The sequence below is a fragment of the Diadema setosum genome, chromosome 17 (genome assembly GCF_964275005.1).
Source record: "Diadema setosum chromosome 17, eeDiaSeto1, whole genome shotgun sequence".
In the NCBI taxonomy this organism is placed as follows: Eukaryota; Metazoa; Echinodermata; class Echinoidea; order Diadematoida; family Diadematidae; genus Diadema; species Diadema setosum.
The window spans coordinates 34,919,505-34,940,089 of record NC_092701.1 but is presented as its reverse complement, the minus strand read 5'-3'; the positions used below and the strand labels follow the sequence as shown (position 1 = coordinate 34,940,089).

The following is a 20,585-nucleotide window of genomic DNA, read 5'->3' as shown; positions in this document are numbered from 1 at the left end:
ATGCAAAGTCAAAGTGAATGATAAAGGCTAATCAAAATTATGTACAAAAATAAGGAGTCTCTGAAACGAGTCTCATATGTTTGCACAGATCAATTAGTAGCAGTGTATGGCTCTGATCATGGGTACCCTTCATCCTGCAATATTTTTAACATCCATAGAATTCTGCTGACCGCACCAAGGTGCTATTTTCTGATAAAGATTTAACAAAATAAAGCTAAGGAAGCTGTAAGACTAGTTTCGTATTATTTAGAATAATATTTTTGTATTTACAGCCATTTTTAGATTAAAAAATGCAGTTTTTTGGCTTTTTAAATGTAACATTAAAAACAGCACAATTTCATGCCCATCATTCTAAGGAAGGATTGTGCTTTTGTTGGGCATTTGATGAATGAAATGTATGAAGTAGTATAGTACAAAAATTTTTATATTGAGATCATGCCATGTGCTCTTCAAATAAAAATATATGGATGAATTAATATTTAGGGTTTTGTTCATAACTTTTGGCATCCACCAAACATATATAAATAAATCACACAATTGCAGTTGATATTGCAATAGCATTCAAAAGAGATCAGAGTAACAGTCCAACAATTAAAAAGGTTTTTATTCCCCATTACTCTGATATTGAAAATATACTATTACTTGCAACATCACTTGAATTTTTAGTGTCCACAGTTATGAACATAATACAGCCCTATTCTGAAGTAATGGAAAATCATTTTCTAAACTTTTGTATCACCAGGGATTGCTTTCATAAAAATATAAGAAAATATTACTTTACATAAGCAGTTTACATCTTTTTTGAAATTTTTCATCAATTACGAAGGTGGACATGGTTATGAACAAAAGAGTTATGAACGTAAGATTCAGTTTTTGTTTAATATCAATGTCAAAGTTATGTAGCTATTTCTTTACAATTCTGAGCTATTCTGTCTTTTTCAGTATAAAAACACAAACTACTAATGATTTTATGTGTTGTATACTACATATTGTTGTACATGTACTTCCTTTCATCTCTTTCTTATGTTCATAACCTGGACACTGAATCTTATGCGTCCAACAGTTATGAACAAAATGACAACTTCATAAAATTAAAACATTTATCTTGAAATTAATCTTGTAAAATTAATTTGATTGTAGGTTTTGATGCATAAGAGTAATCTGTTTCTTTAAAATAACCATCAGTGTCCTACAGTTATGAACATAATCTTTTTTGACAACAGCAAATTCTTACAGTGAAAAAGAATAAGAATGATTATGGTCCACTCCATTGCCTTTGTTTATTGAAATGTTGTTAATGGGGATATGACATCAATTCAGGGATGTTTGCTAAATTTCTTCAGCACAGGTCACAAAATCTTATGTTCAGAACTATTGTCCATACAATGTAATGGATTCAATCACTATGCTTTGGTGAAGATGCAAATCCCTGAATTTCTGGTATATGATGATAGTCATAGCAATTATCAACTAATATATCACCGAAGTTTTTCTGAAACTGCTTCCATAAATGAATAAAAAAAAAAAAAATAGGAAATGGACATGGAGTTATGAACAAAAGACACTTAATGTTTTGATGTTTGATTACACGTGCACTGCCCATGGAACAGCTCTTAAAATTGGTGTGTAATACAGGGTGTAAGGAAGATTGTAAGGAGAGAATCAGTTTCATTCCAAGAATTTCAATTTTGACCCCATATGTTAGACTTTGGGTACCCATGAATGGAGCCATGCACAGCAACTTCATACTACTCTGAGGGATTAGCGTTTTGACAAAGCATCGTGGCTGAAGAATGAGACTAACTTGCTACACAGAGCGCAGCAAGAAACATTGAATAAGAGACCATGGGTGGCGAGTACTGCACAGTTGTCTCTTTAAAAAAAAAAAAAAAAAAAAAAAAAAGTGACGAGGGGTTTATGCCATTATCTCACAACTCTACAAATGAAATTCATCTGCACATAAATCTTCCCTAAACAGTGGACTCACGTTATTATAACAAAGTCCTTGGGACCGGCAGTTTTTTTTTCGTCATATCGTATTGAAATTTTGTTAAACCCGAACAAATAAACAATAAAAAAACACAGAGCAGGTAATGCTGCAGCCTAAATTTTTACTTCATCATAACTATGTTCATTATAGCTAGAGTGCACTGTATGTTCATTTTCTACATGAAATCTTTGAAAATTATGCATATTTACATCCACTTTTCCCAAATAACCTTGAAAGGACAATGTGAAAAGATTTTTGCTGCTCAATCACAATCTCCTAAACATTTATTTATTCATCTATTTATTTTCAATTTTCCTGCACAATTCAATGGGGGAAAGTTGGGAATTAATGACATAAGCACCTCTGCTATATATGCATGGTTGCAACCAACTGGGCCTATCAGTTTCTGTTGAAACTCAAATATTTTCTAGATTTATACTTCGAAGTGCAAGTCCATACACCCAGTCTTCAAAATTAGAGGAAAAGTTGGGGGGGGGGAATTTTTTTCTAGGACCATGCATATAAAACAGTAGGGCGTACAAGCAATTCAGTGTACAATGTAGATCATTTTCAGAAATGTGCATGCAAGAAATACCATTACTAGTAGAAATTAGTGCAGTAACAAATAGCTATACGTAAGGAAATATGAATTCAGTGTTTTAACTAGTGTATGCATCCTCTTTTATCCTTACAAAGGATAGGGAAAGGCATCAAATCAGTTAATTTCTGGGATTTCCAAGACTTGCACACTGGCCTGACTTGACTGAATTCAGTTGTAATCTTTGAATATTACATGAATTGTGGTTGTCTTCAACATTTCATATACATGTACATCTAAACCCTCACTGAATTTATATAATAAACAAGATTGCTACATTGCTTGCTGCCACTCTTGAAAAAGGAACACACACACACACACACACAAACAAAATTCGAGGAATTTGTCAGCATTCCATTAAAATTGAACGACTGAAATACCTAAAAATGAATAACTGAAAAAAACCCCCAAAAACTCAGCATTTCGCAAGACTTACGAAATTTCTCTCATTTGCCCAACTGGGCACACTGGAAGGGTTTCCCCATACTTTTGGCAGGCAGGTGCAAATTTAGTTTAGGCCTACTAGCAAGACCAAAGTTAAAATTTCTATATCCAGAAAAAAAAGGGAAGTTTGTTTGCAACACATGCATAAGAATTTCTTCCAAGTGTGAAACAAACATTAAAAAAATTCTACGATATGCAGACAAAAAATAAATTTGTGGTGCAGACTGAGACTTCATACAATTTAACACCACATACCGAAGTGTGACAAGGTGTCATATTTAAGGTGTCCAACGTTAGAAGAAAACATGGTACCGGTACCGGTACTGTAGAACCACATTCACAGCATGAATCTTTTGTGCATTGGAGCTAAAAGCCTTTTTCGCTGCATGAAACTTTCATGAATTGCCACTGACATTCAATGCTTTGTGTATTTTTAAAACCTTCCGAGAATCTGAGCTCTCCGCAAAATCACCCAGTTTCATGCACATTAAAAAATTTCTGATAATACAGTAATCTAAAATAGCAAATGAGGCCAGTAAAAACAATTAAAGATAAAGCATTAATGGAAATTAACATCAATTTAGTCCTCGCCCTCCTCTCCCCCACCCCCTGCACAAAACGGGGGGGGGGGGGGGGGGGGAGATCAGACATTATAGGCCCTACTAAAAACTTTTTTAACCAGTTTGTCCCAACTCTCGTTTCATGCTACAGCATCAATAATTTTTTTTTTTCTCAGAAAAATAATTTCAATTGAGTTTTACCATTTCAGCCCTTGAAACCTCACAAATGGGTAGCCTTACTGTATTGTACCGTACTTAAAAATGACAGGCAGTGGAACTAGACTACCCTAAATATAACACTGTGCAGTGACTTATCCATCAGGGGAAAAAAAAAAGAAGAAAAAAAGATGCCCCCTTCACTTCGGTCTCCTTTTTTCTTTTTTTTTTAAAGAAAAAATACTCAAGACAATAAGAACTAGACGGTTCAAAACACTGGTAGAAAAACAATATAATGAGAGGATAGTATCTTCTAAACCTCTACACTAGATTAGTCCTGGCCTAGGTTTGTTCATTTTACTACTAGTTCACAGGGGACAGCAGTGTCATTAGAATCCAAGTACCTTTAATAGTTATATAGGGTCTACTAGAGTCTAGTATTAGTTCTATACCAGTGCAGTGGAGAAGAATAATCCAGTGTGGAATGGCAGTTTATATTACCCAGGGGAGAGTAGACTCTATTTATGGATTTTTAGTCATTCTTATCTAACCGTTAGGCCTACCAGTAACATTAATTAATAATAAAAACAAAATGAAATCAGACTCAGATGATGTCAAATTCATTTTTTACACAGTACAAAAGGAGCCAGAAGTCATATCATATCTGAAAAAAAAAAGTCATTAAGGAAGGTTACACGTGGACGTAGTGTCTTTGGGTCTATGTCCACAGTGCTCGCACATAAAATTACAGTAACACGTGGGAAAGACAGCGGAGCGGCGGCCGCCCAGCATCATCGAGTAGCCACGGCCACCCAGCCAATCCGTCTACACTGCCCTGCAGCTCGTACAAGAAGTTGAAAGCACGCAGGTAAAGGTTCATGCCAACGATCACGACTGCCCTGGCCGCGCGCGCGAAAGAAGTAGCCCAATTTGCATTTCCAGACAGCTCATTAGCATACGACGACCACTCCTCCAAAATGGCGACAGGCCAGTACCAAATCACGAAAAGCACGAAATCCGAGCCATGTTTAACCCGCTTCATTCACCATTACCGAAGAACAAATGGTCACGTCATATCACAGTTCATGGGCTCCTCATCTAGATGATTCCGCTGAAAGCATGTTGAATTTGTTACTGACCGATAGGTAGACATATTTTCTCCAGTTGACTTCGAAGACGAGAAACACGGAGTAGAAAAGTTTTGCTGTTAGAAGTAATCCTGTATTGAACATATGGGAAAGGAAGAGAACATGCTCGACAGGCTACTGTACTACGCCATCAACTTACACTTTCTTTTTCTCCCTGAACTGACAAATCTCGATCGCCTGTCCAGCCATCGTTCATTCTACAGTCCTATGAATCTTGAATGAGGAGTTTAAACCTCTCACGGCATCATTTTCGTGATAAAACAACCCAATTTAGCCCAGTTTCTTTGACCAAAATTTTAGAAGGGATGCCTTATCTGCCTTCAGTGTCGGTATGGAAAGCGAGTACGCTCGACAGCAATCCAATTCTGCAACTGGCCGCTTACTAAATGGCCGTTTATATAGAAATTCTGAAGCTACCAAGGCTTCTTATATGATGCCAAAACAATGCTGATAACTAGATCCAAACACAGATTTTAAGTAAACTTTATTACTTTGTCTATGAAAGGAATATTTCAGAGCAAATTTGAGAGGTTTATGCGTTGTAGTTCCACACGCTCTCGAGGTCCTTCTAAAATGACGTCATGTGCACGCAACGCCCTACAGTATGAGCATGCGCAGTCGTCACACGTGACTAGCAAATTTGTACGAGCTAAGTCTAAAATAAACAGAGATAAAAATTTACCAAAAATATAATGAGAACAAAATTTACATTAAATAATATATGGAAGTGTTTAAAATATATAATGTTAATATTTTTGACTAATTTTTATGTAATCTACAAAATAACATAGTCAGAGGAGAACTAGTAGCTTGTACCACTTACTGAAGTTAAGATGGCAGCCTCCATGCACCCGTCAAGGTGTCTCGTGCTCTTCGCAAGGAATGCCCGAATTTGTGCTTCGTCCAGGGTGTTATCAAACGTGAAGCATTGTGCTTCAGTGACACCCACATGTATGCAAGTGATTTCGGCCTACCAGGTACTTTTTCTCCATGTTTGCTAGACAGATATGATGTATTTAGCACCTACTTAGGCTTCTGGACTGGAGCTGGATAGGCCAAACCAGTAAATCACGATAAACCGTTGGGGAAACCGTTGTTGGCGTTGCACTGCAGTTCGCTCGGGGCGCGCCCGGGGGGGTTCTTGGCTTTGGGCGCTCCATGCATGCCAGCCTGCCATACAAGACCCCATCCGCCGGATCCCATATCATAGTCCATGCTTTGTATATAGCTAGCTGCAGGTTTACAGTTTCCAACTTGTGTGTGTGTGTGTGCGTGTGTGTGTGTGTGTGTGTGTGTGTGTGTGTGTGTGTGTGTGTGTGTGTGTGTGTGTATTTGTTTGTGAGATAATGAGAAACCTCTTACGTACGAAATATGAAAGAACATGAGATCTGCCTGCCTGGGCAGTAGGAAAATTCAATCAAGAGTGATGCAATCCTAATACAGTGGCATTTTAAATTAACCTATCTTTGAAATAGAACTGGGTCTAACTTACTTGTTGATTGCTACTCAACCATCATCCTTGTGTTGTTAGGCCCTAGAATCTAATTTCAAAAAGAGTAGAGTTCTAGTAACATTAGACAAACGGGTTTAAAAATTAAAAGGCAAAGTAAAAAAAATTTACTGTCAAAGGAACAATGAAACTATCAGTATCAGTATCAGTATCAGGATGAGGATATTAATGAGATGACATTTGTGAAGTGAATGAGGCATCTGGGTTTTGGTTTTTGTTTTTGTTACTCTTCCAATTCAGATGACAATATTATTTTACCAATGTATTAATATTAGATATAGGCTCATATATTATTATTAATGCATAGACCTATGTATATTTTTATGCCTCCGCCAACGAAGTGGCCGGAGGCATTATGTTTTTGGGTCGTCCGTCCGTCCGTTCGTCCATTCGTCCGTACGTCCGTCTGTCCGTCCATCCGTACGTCCGTCCGTACGTCCGTCCGTACGTCCGTCCGTACGTCCGTCCGTACGTCTGTACGTCCGTCCCGTTTTGTTTTTGTCGATATCTCAAGAACCGTGAGGTGGTTTTGCATCAAACTTGGTATGAGGGTATATCCTGGGGGGATGATACTTTGTTTGGATTTTCGGGTCACGGGTCAAAGGTCAAAGGTCACAGGTTATTTTGTGAAAAAAAAGGTTGAAATTTCATGTTTTCCTTCATATCTCGCAAATGGTTCAAGGTATCTTCATGGAACTTAGTATATATGCATGTACCGATGGGCAGTGATTATCTAGGGAAGTTGGGGGTCATGGGTCAAAGGTCAAGGGGTCAAAGGTCAAGGTCAACTCCTCAAAATATCACTGCTTTCCTTATATTTATGCAATGCCTGAAGGATTTTTTTTTAAACTTGATGTATGTATAACCCAATATATATTCTGTGGGAAGTTTCTTGCCAAAAGGTCAAAGGTCAAGTGAAAGTGCTAAATTGCACTTCTTCCTCCATATCTCAAAAGTAACTCAAGGTGTTATCATGAAACTTATATATTTATGCATGTTCTACCTAACAGTGATTCTCTTTGGAACTGTTAGGTCAAAGGTCAAAGGCCAGGTTTAGATAATACTATTTTACCATTTGATACTGAAATTATACTTTTTCTCAATACCTTGAAAATTACTCAATGCATAAACTTATAAAAGGGTCAAAAGTCGAGTAAAAATCATGAGTTCCCCCAAATACCTGCACTCTGACGTTTTAATCATTCATCCAATTAAACCTAGTTCTAGGAAAGTGAACATTCAGCACATTTGTGGCAAACCTGTCATTTTAATATTTTGCCAATTGTGTGAAACTTTCATCACACATTGTCAAGACATTGTACTATAGACCTATTAGGAGAACCATGCATTATGGCGGAGGCATACACCAGTCGCCTTAGCGACATTTCTAGTTGATAATGCATTGGTAAAATGCAATTGTCATCTGAATTGGAAGAGTCACATACAGGCTGTGTGTAAATATTCAAAGAAGGAAGGTTGGGTATTCTTTCTAATTACGACACATGTGTCCCCCAACATGCTTTCTGTAAGGTCTATAGGATTCAGGAGTTAAATTGTGGAACGCTCTGCCAAAGATCGAAAGGAAAATTTAAATCAGGAAATCTTTCCGAAATAAACTAACTGTTCGCAAAACACATTAAATCTGTATAGATAATGCTCTAGTCACTTCTAGACAAGGTACTACAAATCAATAGCAATAGTTGTACAATTGTACATGTATGTATTAATGTTGATGTTACTGGGGATTGTTGACACAAAAGTGTAGTGTTTAAATGACCATTATGTATTCAAATTTTCTTTTACATAATATATGTTGTTACTGTTATAAACTCAAACTCGGTTGTCTTGAAATGGCTGAGATATCCAAGCATTTGAAGCGATCCTAATAAACTGTGACAGACCACCACTTATCCAGGATCTCTTTGATATACCTTGCTTTTGGATATATCAGTCATTTCAAAGCCAATTTTCATCAAATAAACTTTCATATCCCCTTAGAATTGTATGCTCTGTAACATTTCAAATGGTAGTTTCTACATACATGTATCTTGCAAAACATCCAAAGTGTACATGATTTATTCCGTCCTGAACTCACATGTAGATATTCCACCCGACTTCCTACCTGTACGTATAAATACCCGCCGGGGACACTCACAAATGCTGTATATTCCAAATGCTCGCACTCTGACATACCAAAAAAGCTTCATACCAGATGCAACACGACTCTGGAACAGTCTACCTGATCAGCTCATAAGATGTACCTCCCCACTTACACTTAAGGAGGAGGTGTGAAATCTTCAGCTCCGTTAGACAGTGGGAGTGTTTTTTAGCTGCACATTGTTAGGTGATCCGAGTATCCTCTCGGATCACCTTCTGTATCTGTACGGATTCTTTGTTTTTCTTCTTCTTTATTTCTCCTCAAAAGTTGTGCAGAGGTTAGCTCAGAAAGTGCAATGCCTATCAATTTCAAAATTATACCATGTATGCATCATGTCCCAAAGACGACAAATCTAATGTATCACTGTGATCAGTCGACCGTGACGTCACTATGACGTCATTATATGAAAACACATTCTCAATCATATCTCATTAATGGAAAAGAATTTTTCAATGAAATTTACGTCACATATATTTCAAGTTATGCGAATTCTGCTCATGTTCTCAAAATTCATATTTTCTCTTAAAACGTGCGCGTACGCGCGCGTTAAAATATTTGTATGCTCCAATCGAGCTCAAATTTTTTTTGCACACGTTTCAGACCATTTGGAGCATTTTTTGAAAAATTGAAAAAATCGGACGGACGCGTACGCGCGCGCACATATGCGCACACACAGCTAATATGCAATTGAAATTTCCCGTTTTTTCACACGGATCGGATGTTTAAAATGTCAAGGAATATTTATACCAAGTTTCAAGTCAATCCGACTCAATATGACGTCATACGGGCCCGTCAAAGTTGAAATTCCGCGCGCGCGTCAATGGCGATATACAGTGCAACTATGCCAAAAAACTGCCAATTTTAAATCCGATTTTACTCGTCAGGATGGACGGTGACCCCCCATTTTCTTTACATATTTTGAAAGCTGATGAGTTGTACATGTCATTTCATGGGGTGGTAATGCTGACAAAATGATTAAAAGATAGCAAATTTCTTAATAAAGTAAAAAAAGTGAATTTTCAAAATGACGTCATCAAATTTCAAGTTTATTCGAGCATATCTCACTAGTCCTTTGTCAATTTTCACCCAGATTTCAGTATGTTGTAGCTTATTTAATGTTCTTACAAACATAAAATAACAAAAATTTGATTGGATAACGGTATCACCTCGTAAAAAAGGATTGAAAGTAATCTTGTCAAATTTGACCAGTTTACGTGTTATCTCTATGGGAGTGCAGTTTTTCTGGAAATGAAAATTGACATGACTATCTTTATCGAGCACTAGCTCATTTACCCTTCGATAAATTTCTCCCAGATTTTAATATGTTGTAGCTGAGACTTTACGCTACCGTGAGTGTGCCCTTCATTTTTTCATACGCTGTCGGGATCACGTCAAAATTTTTGGTTGAAATTCAGGCTTATCTTCGATGTGTTGAGATATTTCTTTCTTTCTGCAACTTTCTTTGCAATAACTCAAGAAAAACGGCCTCTATCACTTCCATATTTTGGACATGTTAAGTTCATGTCACGTAAATCATTTCATAAAATAACAACTACTTGATCAGACATCATCTTGGGTATGTAAATTAGGGTCAAAGGTCATAAGTGTTTCATCCTGTATCTTAGTGAATACATGTTCTATCTTTCCCATATTTTGCACACGCAAAGACCGTATTACAAGGATCATTTCACAAAATAACTACTTTTTACTCAGATGCCATCTTGTCTGTGCAAATTGAGGTCAAAGGTCATATGTACTTCTTTTTGTATCTTCGTTATGACGTGTTATCTCTATGGGAGGGAATTTTTTTTAATGTGAAAATTGACATGATTGTCTTTATCGAGCACTAGCTCACTTGACCTTCGGTGAATTTCTCCCAGATTTTAATATGTTGTAGCTGAGACTTTACGCTACCGATAATGTGCCCTTCGTTTTTCATACGTTGTCGGCATCACGATAAAAAACTTGGTTGAAATTAACGCTTATCTTCTATGTATTGAGGTATTTCTTTCTTTCTGCAACTTTCTTTGCAATAACTCAAGAAAAACACGCCCTATCACCCCCATATTTTGCACATGTTTAGTTCATGTCACGTACATTATTTGATGAAATAACAACTACTAGATCGGACATCATCTTGGATATGTAAATTAGGGTCAAAGGTCATAAATGTTTCATCTTGTATCTTGGTGAATACCTGCCTTATCTTTCCCATATTTTACACACGTATAGACGATGTCGCGAGAATCATTTCACAAAATAACCACTATTTCATCAGATGCAATCTTGGGAGTGCAAAGGTGGGTCAAAGGTCATATGTACTTGTTGCTGTTTCTTCGTTATAGTGTATGCAGAATTTGGTACCAAACATGGCAGATATGACTCCCTTTGCTAAATGAGAATGCAAACATCACACGGCCAATGTCTCTAAACACAGATGGAACTTGTATGGTCATGCCTATTGCAATAAGGACTCGAATCATTGATTAAAAAAAATCGGATCACCTTAATTTGTCAGTGATGACAAATTACAATCTCTAGTTTTTTTCTAGCACTGTACATAGCCCACATGAATTTTATCTGGAGCACTGCCACTGTAAACTGCCTGCACTGCACACCCAACCAGTTCGCTGATACACCTCATGGTAGACTGTACTATACTAGAAGAAGAAGAAGAAAAATAATAATAAGAAGAAGAACATCAAAGACTGAATCCTCACCTCAATCAGTATGATACCATTCCTTTAACTGGGCTGTGGGAACATATTAAACACTTTGTGTTCAGGTTAGTCGCAGTTAGGGGATCGGTATACACAGCCCTGTCATTGTATGTAAGTGTTTTGTGCAAAATATTGTTTCTTCAATATAGTAGTCCCTTTCTCTGCCAAATTGATGATTTTTCTTGATTTGGTCAAGTATAAACAGATTGAACCCATCCAGAGACTAGTATGATAACTGATCCATTTGATTGTCTTTAACCTGTTTGCAAAGCTGTGCACAGGTTAAAAATCCTTCAAGTGCAGTTGTGGGTTTGGAACCTGCGCGTAGGTGCATCCAGTGATCTATGAGACATTTCAAGCTCAACCTGATGTACTGTGGTACTAATATTGTATGCCTATACTCACCTTATTTTTCCATTTAATCATTTTTGCATTCATATATTTGCATACATGTATGTTCACTTCATGTAGAAATTCTACACCTCACATATGTGTGTGTACGTATGTGTATAGGACCTACATCTGTATATAAGATGCACAATTGTGTTTTCTCTTTCCAGAATGTGACCCATGGTATCGGGAGCTTACAAAGGTTTACAACGTCAGTAGTGAGGTGGGATGATGTGTCAGACCAACCAGAGAAGAAGGCAACTGATTCCACGGGGGAGGCTACGGAAGCAGAGCTAATGCAAGCGCTAGATTACCTTGAAAGTGATGGTGCGTAAATGACCATGAAAGAATTAGGTTGATATTTTGGGGTTTCTTTCCTACTCTTATCGTTCATTCATTTCATTTCAGGAACTTCAGCTGTAGTGTATCATGGAGAACACATGTTAAAGGACAAGTCCACCTTCATATACATGTGGATTGGGTGAATGCAACAATATTAGTAGAACACATCAGTGAAAGTTTGGGGAAAATCGAACAATCCGTTCGAAAGTTATTAATTTTTTAAGTATCTGCGCAGTCACTGCTGGATGAGAAGACTACTAGAGTGTGTGATGTCATGTGCGTACAAATATATAAAGAAAATGAAAGGAGAATTTCACAAAACTTCACTTTTTGAATAAAGTGCACATTTCTTCGACTTGTTTCTGACATAATGTTATGGGTAATATTATTCCCCCTGCCTTCTGAAAGAGAGAAGTCAAGTGTTCTTTTGTTATGCGAGAAAAGTGAAAATATGTTGAATTTTCTTTATTCTTCCTTTATACTATTGTACACATGTGACATCACAAGCTATAGTAGTCTTCTCATCCAGCCTTGAGCGAGCAGAAACTTCAAAAATTCATAACTTTTGAACGGATTGTCCGATTTTCCTCAAACTCTCACTGATGTGTTCTACTAATATTGCTGCATTCACCCAACCGACATGTCTATGAAGGTGAACTTGTCCTTTAAGTTGGTTATATTAACTTTATCTTGAAAGTGTGTTCAGGAGTTGTAGATGACACTTGTTAAGATGATCACACAAATTACTTGTGAGCGTGTGACAATTAAACTTCATCTTTTGATTGGTTAATAATGACTGGCCTGGAGAATGGGGAACTGTCAGCCCAGAAAATCTTGATGCATAAATATGCGTTTGGAAAGAGAATAGAGCCATATCTTCCTGCATATGCATGTATATTCAAACATTTCTAAAGTAGAATTTTGTATTTCGTATCATCTCTTTTGCAGAATACTTTGAAAAGTATGGCAACAAACCAGTGTGGGCAAACTACAAGAGGAACCATAAAGGAAGGCTTGCCCCAACGGTAGGTAAAATTACAATTCTGTGTCATCAAGGTGATTTTTAGAAACGGAGAAAAGTTGGCCTGAGGAAAGAACAGAAGTGTTAACAAACTTGAACATGAAATGAGAAAGGTGCAGAATTTCAGCATTTCATGTGTTGCACCAAATAGTGATTTTGGTTGCAACCACAAGCAGAAAATGGTGCCAAGTGAGGTCATCATCTCGCAATTCTACCATCGATGAGTATGCAAGATTGTCATGAAATTCATGTATTTGGTTGATAATTCAGTAACTGCAACCCTTTCTCCTTGTTGAGTATTTTGCAACAAAATTTTTATGCAGATGATGCCACTTTTCATTTCTAATTTGATTTAAACTAACTTTTCATGTCTAATTACATACTGTGCTTGATTTTTGCTTAAAAAAAAGTTAATAATCTTTCTGTATTACCAGTTTACTAGTCTTGACATTTGTCTTGTCTCTTTTTCTTTGCAGAAAACCAGGAAGAAGTGCATAGTAAGTAACAAGTTTTGGATATTTCTAAGAAGGGTGCTCTGTTTGAACGAACACAACAAAATTTCTTTACAACAAAGTAAGGATTCAGGTCCCGAATGTATGTAAATCACCAACATGTGAGGCTCAAAATTCTCTTCGGTTACGATGAAATTTTGTTATAACGAAAGAAAACTGTTGGTCTCAATGATTTCGTTATAACAGCAGTTGCCTGCATCTCTGAGTAGTTTAAGGCATGAGCAATGTGTATTCACTTTGCACCGCCAGTTTCTTCAAAATTACCATTGTGCTGCTAACGTGCCACTATCACGCCACTGATGGTCAAGATTTCAGAGGGGTCATATATAGCATAGCCAAAAAAGCCCAGTCTGAATAGGGTCCATGTTTCTCAAGTTTTGCACATGTTGTTCACATGTTTGATTACGTTTTATTTTAAGCATGTCACCAGTTCTTGGGGATGTTGCAGAGCATTTTGCTGGCTTTTGAGAATGTTACACAAGAATTGCTCAAACGGCTAAAGGACCTCCCCTTCGATGTGTTTTGTTTGTTTGTTTGTTTGTTTTTACTGAAACCTGGTTAAGCATGCTGAAAATGTGTAATAAAGCTCCTCTTTTTCATGTACGATTTTTAAAGATAATGCTGTGTTCTGTCCATCTTTTCTCCAGAGAGGACATGGTGAGAAGCAGAGTGTATGCGGCAACCCTTGCCCAATCTGCAGAGATTCAAATCTCCTTGTGCACTACAAGGTCAGTCTTTTCACTGTCTCCTCTATTTTTCCTCCCAGTTGTTGTGGTTTTTGTGGGTATGTGGCCTTTCTGTTGAGAAGATTAACTCAGTCAAATCTAAAAATGTGCATTTTTGTAGCTTTTATATGTCTGTTTGATTACTCTGTTGAGGAAATCTCCGCAATGTTTCTTCTTTTTGAATGGAGTGTCACACCTTAAAAACTTGCTTGGTCAGGTGATTGGCATAACATGGCAAAACAGGGAGCTGGTATGGCTGTGTGGATAAGACCACAAGCTCTCATTTGTAAGGTTCCAGGTTCAAACTCCATGTCCCGTGGTAGCAGCACTCTAGTCAAAGCACTCTGTTCTCATTTCTGAATCTTTCATTGGGAAGTGGTAGCTCCCATTCCTGTGATGTGCTGTTACATGTGGACATGTTATTGCTTTCCTTCTGGCCATGTACAAAGAATAGTTATTCAACTCAGTATGTATCACTTTTGGTCAATCTACTGAGACAGATATCTTGTATGTCATAGAGTGAATGTTAAAGGGACTGTACATTACTGGTTGAGGTGGGGATTCATGTTTTGAACATTCCTAATTGAGATAATGAGAAACCTCTAATGAAATATGAAAAGGCATTCTGGTTTTTGTTTCATGTTTGTGATGTTAATGATATGTATCCTATATTCTTTACCTGGTCGAATAGATAATAATGATAATAATAATGTAATTTAAGGAAGGATTCAACATTTATTTGATGAAAACTGGTTTTCAAATGGCTGAGATATCCAAAAAAGTGATAATAATAAAAGGCGACAGGCCACGTCTTTTATTAGGATTCTTTGTTTCAACTTGTTTTTGGATATCTCAGCCATTTCAAAACCGATTTTCATCAAATAAACTTTTTATACCCCTTAAAATTGCATGCTCTTTGACATCTCATAGAGTGGTTTCTTAATTTCTCGCAAAATGTTAAAAGCTAAATCCTCACCTCGACCAGAACTGTACACACCCTTTAAGACACCTTACAATGTTCCTCCATTATGAAGCATGCTTCTAGTCTGCCTTTGAATAGATGTACACTACTATTAAACCCATCACTTCTACAGATTACATCATGTCTCTGAGTTACCTCATGTTTCCTTATGACACTAATGAAAGCATTCCTGAGGAGAGATTGTATAACATGTAATTAGAAATTTGACTTTAATTGTGGAATCACCACAATTTTTATATCATGTAATACAATTTTCTGTTTGTATTTTATGTCCGCTTGTATTGTATGTTGAATTGCCGAATAAATAATAATAATAATGAATAATAATGTTTTGGAGGAGAGCCTACATTTCCTGGCTTGGTGTTGCACCAACATCCTTGTACACTGTAGTTCGCAACTGCAGCTGTACCCAAAGACTAACAAAGTCCAGCTGAATTGTTTAAAGAAAAAGAGACTTACTTGGGAGGCTGATGTATAATTAGTATGGTAGTTACAAGTCTGCTGTGGCCCATATTTGTCATCCATGCACTTAATCCCTTTGAGCACTTTGGCAGAGTGGTAATTAAAGGCATAATTTACCATTTGCAGATGAAAGCATTAGTGCTTTAAAATAGTTCTAAAATGTGAGTTAGGGATAGAAACAGCCACTGTCGAAATTTGAATCCGTATAATCGATGTTAAGTGTTGTTAAATACACAAAATGTGAACAATAGTTATGATAAAAATGTTTCCAGACTAAACCGTGTACAGTTACGGTTTATTGAGAAAAACCCTGATATCTCCTTATATTTTAGGTTTTATGGCAAATATTTCATATGGTAGGATGTTTTATGATACAACAGACCTACACATATGCATCAAATGTGATATCTTGAACATTTTTTAAATCACTGCTCCCAAAGGTAAACTGGACCTTTAAGGTATTATAAAACAGTAGAAGTATATTACTGATTTATATTATCATTTATGCCTCAAATTGTTTCATTTTAATTGTGTCCACACAGAATGTGAAGCTGCTGGAGCAGTTCATCTGTCCACATTCATGGGACATATACTCTACCTTCCGGACAGGTATTTTTAGTGCTCATATTACTCATGTGTAGTTGAGATTGCAAATAATCATCACTGAAAGAAACAATAAAGTTTTGTTGGTTGGTTTTTGTCGTTTGTGTTTGTTTTTTACCCGAGTATGAGAAAATATAATACTTGTACACTTCAGTGCCTGTTCAGGCATATCTTTTAAGAAGAAATGACAATGTGAGAAATGTAAAATTGCACTTGCCTTTGTCAAGTTGAGCAGTCCTACAACTCTGAACAGGATGTGTTACTCTCTGAAAATTGCTAACAAAATGTATCCTTGGAATGTTCACTGTGAAAGGAAATAGTAAGAAAAGAACAAGACAACCACTATCATTAGATATCACTGACAATTTCTTAGAGTAGCCATTCAGGTAATTGAAAAATTGTAGGAATAGAAATTGTGGGAAGTTTAACTGATATTAATATGTTAAGATATTTAAACTGTTGATGTATTTGTTTGTTTTGTCACATAATTTCAATTAAAATATGAAAACTGTGTCCATGAAATGGTGTGATAATACCAAAGTACCAGCAGTTCATCAACTTTACATTTCTGTGAGATCTGGAAAGATAAGATCCCATTCCCTAACATATAAAGCATTTCCAGTAATCCTTCCTCTCTCCAACCAAATTTGCTTGTATGTTCAGTTAGATATTTATCAAACCAGAATAGCAAGCATGAAATTGTGCAAATGCACCTCATTTTGTTATCACTGAGCTATATTAAGCTCATGCATCATGCCTCCCCTCCACCCTTGCAGTGATTTGCAATACGGCATATTTCTTCCAAATCAAATATGATAGCTTCCTTATGATTGTTGTCATTTGTTTTTTCTTTCCCACCAGGGGTTTGTCAACAACAGTACAAAAAGCTGTGTGCAACCATAGAGAAGGCAAAGCAGCATGGTGAGTAGACATTGTCAAAATCAATCTTAAATGGTCATGTTTTTGGTTGCCTGAGCATTCATCAGACATTCACCCAACCTGTATAAAATACATTCTACATGTCAATTGCTTGACTGAGTCAACATTTCATAAAATGTTGTGAAGATGTTGGATATTGATTACTTCATCTAAGTATTGCATATCATGTGGGCCAGAACTTTAATTTTTTGTCTTTAATCATTTTGTTAAAAAAAAATCTTTTTACATTGTATTTATATATTTGTGGTAAGCAAACTGTTGGTTGCCTGATTGCTAAAGTCTTATACAATTATGAACTTTACAAATAGTGAGGTGCAGTAAACCATTGCAGTTGTGTTTTATTGATGCAAGTGCTATGTAATTGATGATAAGAATGCTGAAAAAGTACATCGCAGTGTACATAAGATTTGACTTTTGCAAAGTGTTATTGAGGAAGTGACACTCTTTCTTTGGAAAATCGTTGTTGTCCTTCATGTTGTCTTACATTTCTTGATTTTCAGGCCTGATCCCATATACTGTGCCGTTCACCGAGTACAAGTATGAAGATTACTACCAGAACAGTGACGGGAATGCCCCGGACGAGAGGATTGAAGGGTCTGCTAAAGCATGATGCTCCCTGATTAGGACTTCACAAGAAAAAAAGACTGACATCCTGTATGAACTCGCATCTCTCAGATTTGCAGCACTTTGTTTCACATGCAAATCATCGGTGACTGAGGTCAGGGGCATAGTGAGAAGCAGTGAGAAAGTCATGAAGGGTGGATGAAGAATTAAGTTTCATCTTAATGTGGAGCTGCATGGACTATACAAGACTGCACGTTGAGACAGGGACCAAAAGTTTCTCTTCTGTTGACCGGACGTTTGCACATTTGATGGTGGTTTGCAACAGATGACACAGAGCTAGTGAGGATTTGTTAAGACGAGTTCCCCCGGAAGTACATGTACGAGGCATCTAAGGACAGAGCATCGACAATGATGAAACGGATGAGAACATGAGGAATTTCTCACAAAAACCCTCTGGTCCGTTTGCGCAAGTGCTTTTGTGTTTGTTTGTTTTTCCCTGCATCTGTAGGGATCCCAGTTGTTGCTCAGTCCAGATATATGGGCTGTAACATCTTGTGTATTCCTGAGATGTCAGTCCAATACAGTGGACTCCTGTTATAATGAAGTCCTTGGGACCTGCAGTTTTCTTTCATTATATCGAAATTTCGTCATAACATTAAATAATAAAAACATATAGAGCAGATTATATTACGGCCTGGGTTTTTACTTCGTTGTAACTGGAATTTTGTTATAACTGAGTTCGTTATAATAGGAGTGCACTGTACACACACGACATGTTTCTGGTTTCCAGGAAATGAAACTTGAATCCTGATGAATAAAAAATAGTAACAAAATGTCCAAAGTGCCCTCAAAGTGTATTATCCAAACACATACTTTTGCGTGGTGTTCCGTAGCGAGTAACACTTGTGTGTTTCGCTAAGGAGAAGCATATACTGTAAAAGTGGATATTTTCGCTCGACTAATTTTTTTGTGCTTAGCCAGGTAAGACGAGTTTCGCGTGTTCTTGATTCCGCGGAATCATCACATCAACTGCAACATATGACAAGCGAAAATATTCTCGTGCTTTTATTTTCGTGCTAGTTTCTGGTTGCGCGAAAATTTCAACACTGCGAAAGTTTCCACTTTTACAGTACCCAAATGCACACACACACACACACACACACACAGAACTTCTATTCATGTCTACACAAAAGTTTATGATAATTTAGTTTGTAAATGAGTGACTTTATCGTTGGATCTTCTTGTACAGATAAATATGGTTTGAAAAACCTTTCTGCAAAATCGAAAAAGGACATACATGTACGAGACATTTCACTAATGTCTATCCAGACCCCCCCTCACCGCACACACACATACACACACAACCTTTGAGAAATGGCTATTTGATGCTTGCATATCATTGAAGACCCACCGTCATTGTTTAGTACAACTTTTAACGCATTGGTCTCCTCTGGTGGCCCTGCCAGTATTCCCAAAGTTTCTCAAGGATTGCAATTAGCATCTATAATAAGTGTTTCCCTTGCTGATATTTGCAGATGAAAACAAAAACAAAAGCAAAAACAACAAAAACCTCAGGTTTAGTGCTGCAAAATAGTTATAAATTGTGAGTTAGAGAAAAAAAATAATCAACATGAAATGTTAATCACTATATTCAATATAAAATATTGTTGAATATACAAAATATGAATAGTTAATTAGAAATTTTTTCTAGAATAAACCGTCACCGACATTGAAAATTAGTGATACATATGTTTATCTCCTTATAAAGTGCGTTTTCGGCTATACACATGTATTGCAAAATCCTTGCACAGACAGTACAGTTGGGCATTTTGTGATACAACTGAATTATACACATGCAGCAAACAAAATGTTATACAGTGTACATGTACTAGTAATTAAAACATTTTTTTTTTTTTTTTTTGTAATCACTGCTCCCAGTCTTAAATAGTGGATTCAAGATTTCTTGTACTTATGTGGGAAATTTGAATACTGCACAATGTACTGTATTTGTCACATTCTTTGGTGTGTGTGCCTGTGCGTCGGATTGATCACAGAGATCATTCGTGGATGAAGATTTGTATGGACATGTCATGTACCTCTTGAAGAAATAAACCATCACTTATGCCCACAGAATTGCATTTGCATACAATTGTATTTGTACATATTTTCCATGTGTCTTGTTTCCTAAATCCAGTACACGTACATACACTTATAGTATGGGTGAATTGAGTTGTCGTATCTAGTTTATTTACAGGTCTGTGAGTGTGACCATCGTGCAAAGGTGTACAGAGAGAAAGGGAGAGAGAGAAGTCCGTATTATACATACGATCGTGTGCTGGCATTTTCTGGGTATGATATTATACTAGTAGACCCTTTATATAGCGGTCACCTGCCTAACAACCCAGTCCTGATCGATGAACAGACCTCGTCCTTAACCCTAACCAGGCCAGGCTTTTGGGGCTGTTCTGTAGCCGATGGAGGGGAGTTGATTCAACCCCCCCCCCCCCCCACTCTGACTTTTTAAGGGTTAAACCATCGTGCCGGAAAATGAAAACAGGCCCTACTGGGCCACTTCTTCCCCAATTTCATTCAAGTTGATTTACATTCTGTTTGTGTGAAAGACTCCGCATGTGTCTATAGATGAAAATGTATGCATATTAAAGAACGATTTTGTGTTTGTGCTTGAAATACTGAGGAGGTAATAAAGAAAACTTTGACGCCAGATTTACCTGCACCTCTTTAAATCAACATTTTGTGCCTA

The 20,585-nt window shown here is 36.9% G+C and overlaps 1 protein-coding gene across 1 annotated transcript; it reads left to right on the top strand.

Moving 5' to 3' along the window:
* Nucleotides 1-5,736: 5,736 nt before the first annotated feature.
* Nucleotides 5,737-19,973, top strand: LOC140240417 (small ribosomal subunit protein mS40-like). Its single transcript, XM_072320183.1, has 8 exons — nucleotides 5,737-5,873; nucleotides 11,845-12,001; nucleotides 12,965-13,041; nucleotides 13,514-13,534; nucleotides 14,197-14,277; nucleotides 16,261-16,327; nucleotides 17,183-17,242; nucleotides 17,761-19,973. Exons 1-8 carry the CDS (start codon nucleotides 5,742-5,744, stop codon nucleotides 17,868-17,870), a joined length of 705 nt encoding a protein of 234 aa, XP_072176284.1. The 5' UTR covers nucleotides 5,737-5,741; the 3' UTR covers nucleotides 17,871-19,973.
* The last annotated feature ends 612 nt before the right edge of the window (nucleotides 19,974-20,585 follow it).

Coding starts and splice junctions, on each gene's coding strand:
- LOC140240417 (XM_072320183.1), top strand. CDS start 5,742: ATGCACCCGTCAAGGTGTCTCGTGCTCTTCGCAAGGAATGCCCGAATT. Junction 14,278..16,260: donor ATCTCCTTGTGCACTACAAG/GTCAGTCTTTTC, acceptor GTGTCCACACAG/AATGTGAAGCTGCTGGAGCA. Junction 16,328..17,182: donor ATACTCTACCTTCCGGACAG/GTATTTTTAGTG, acceptor CTTTCCCACCAG/GGGTTTGTCAACAACAGTAC.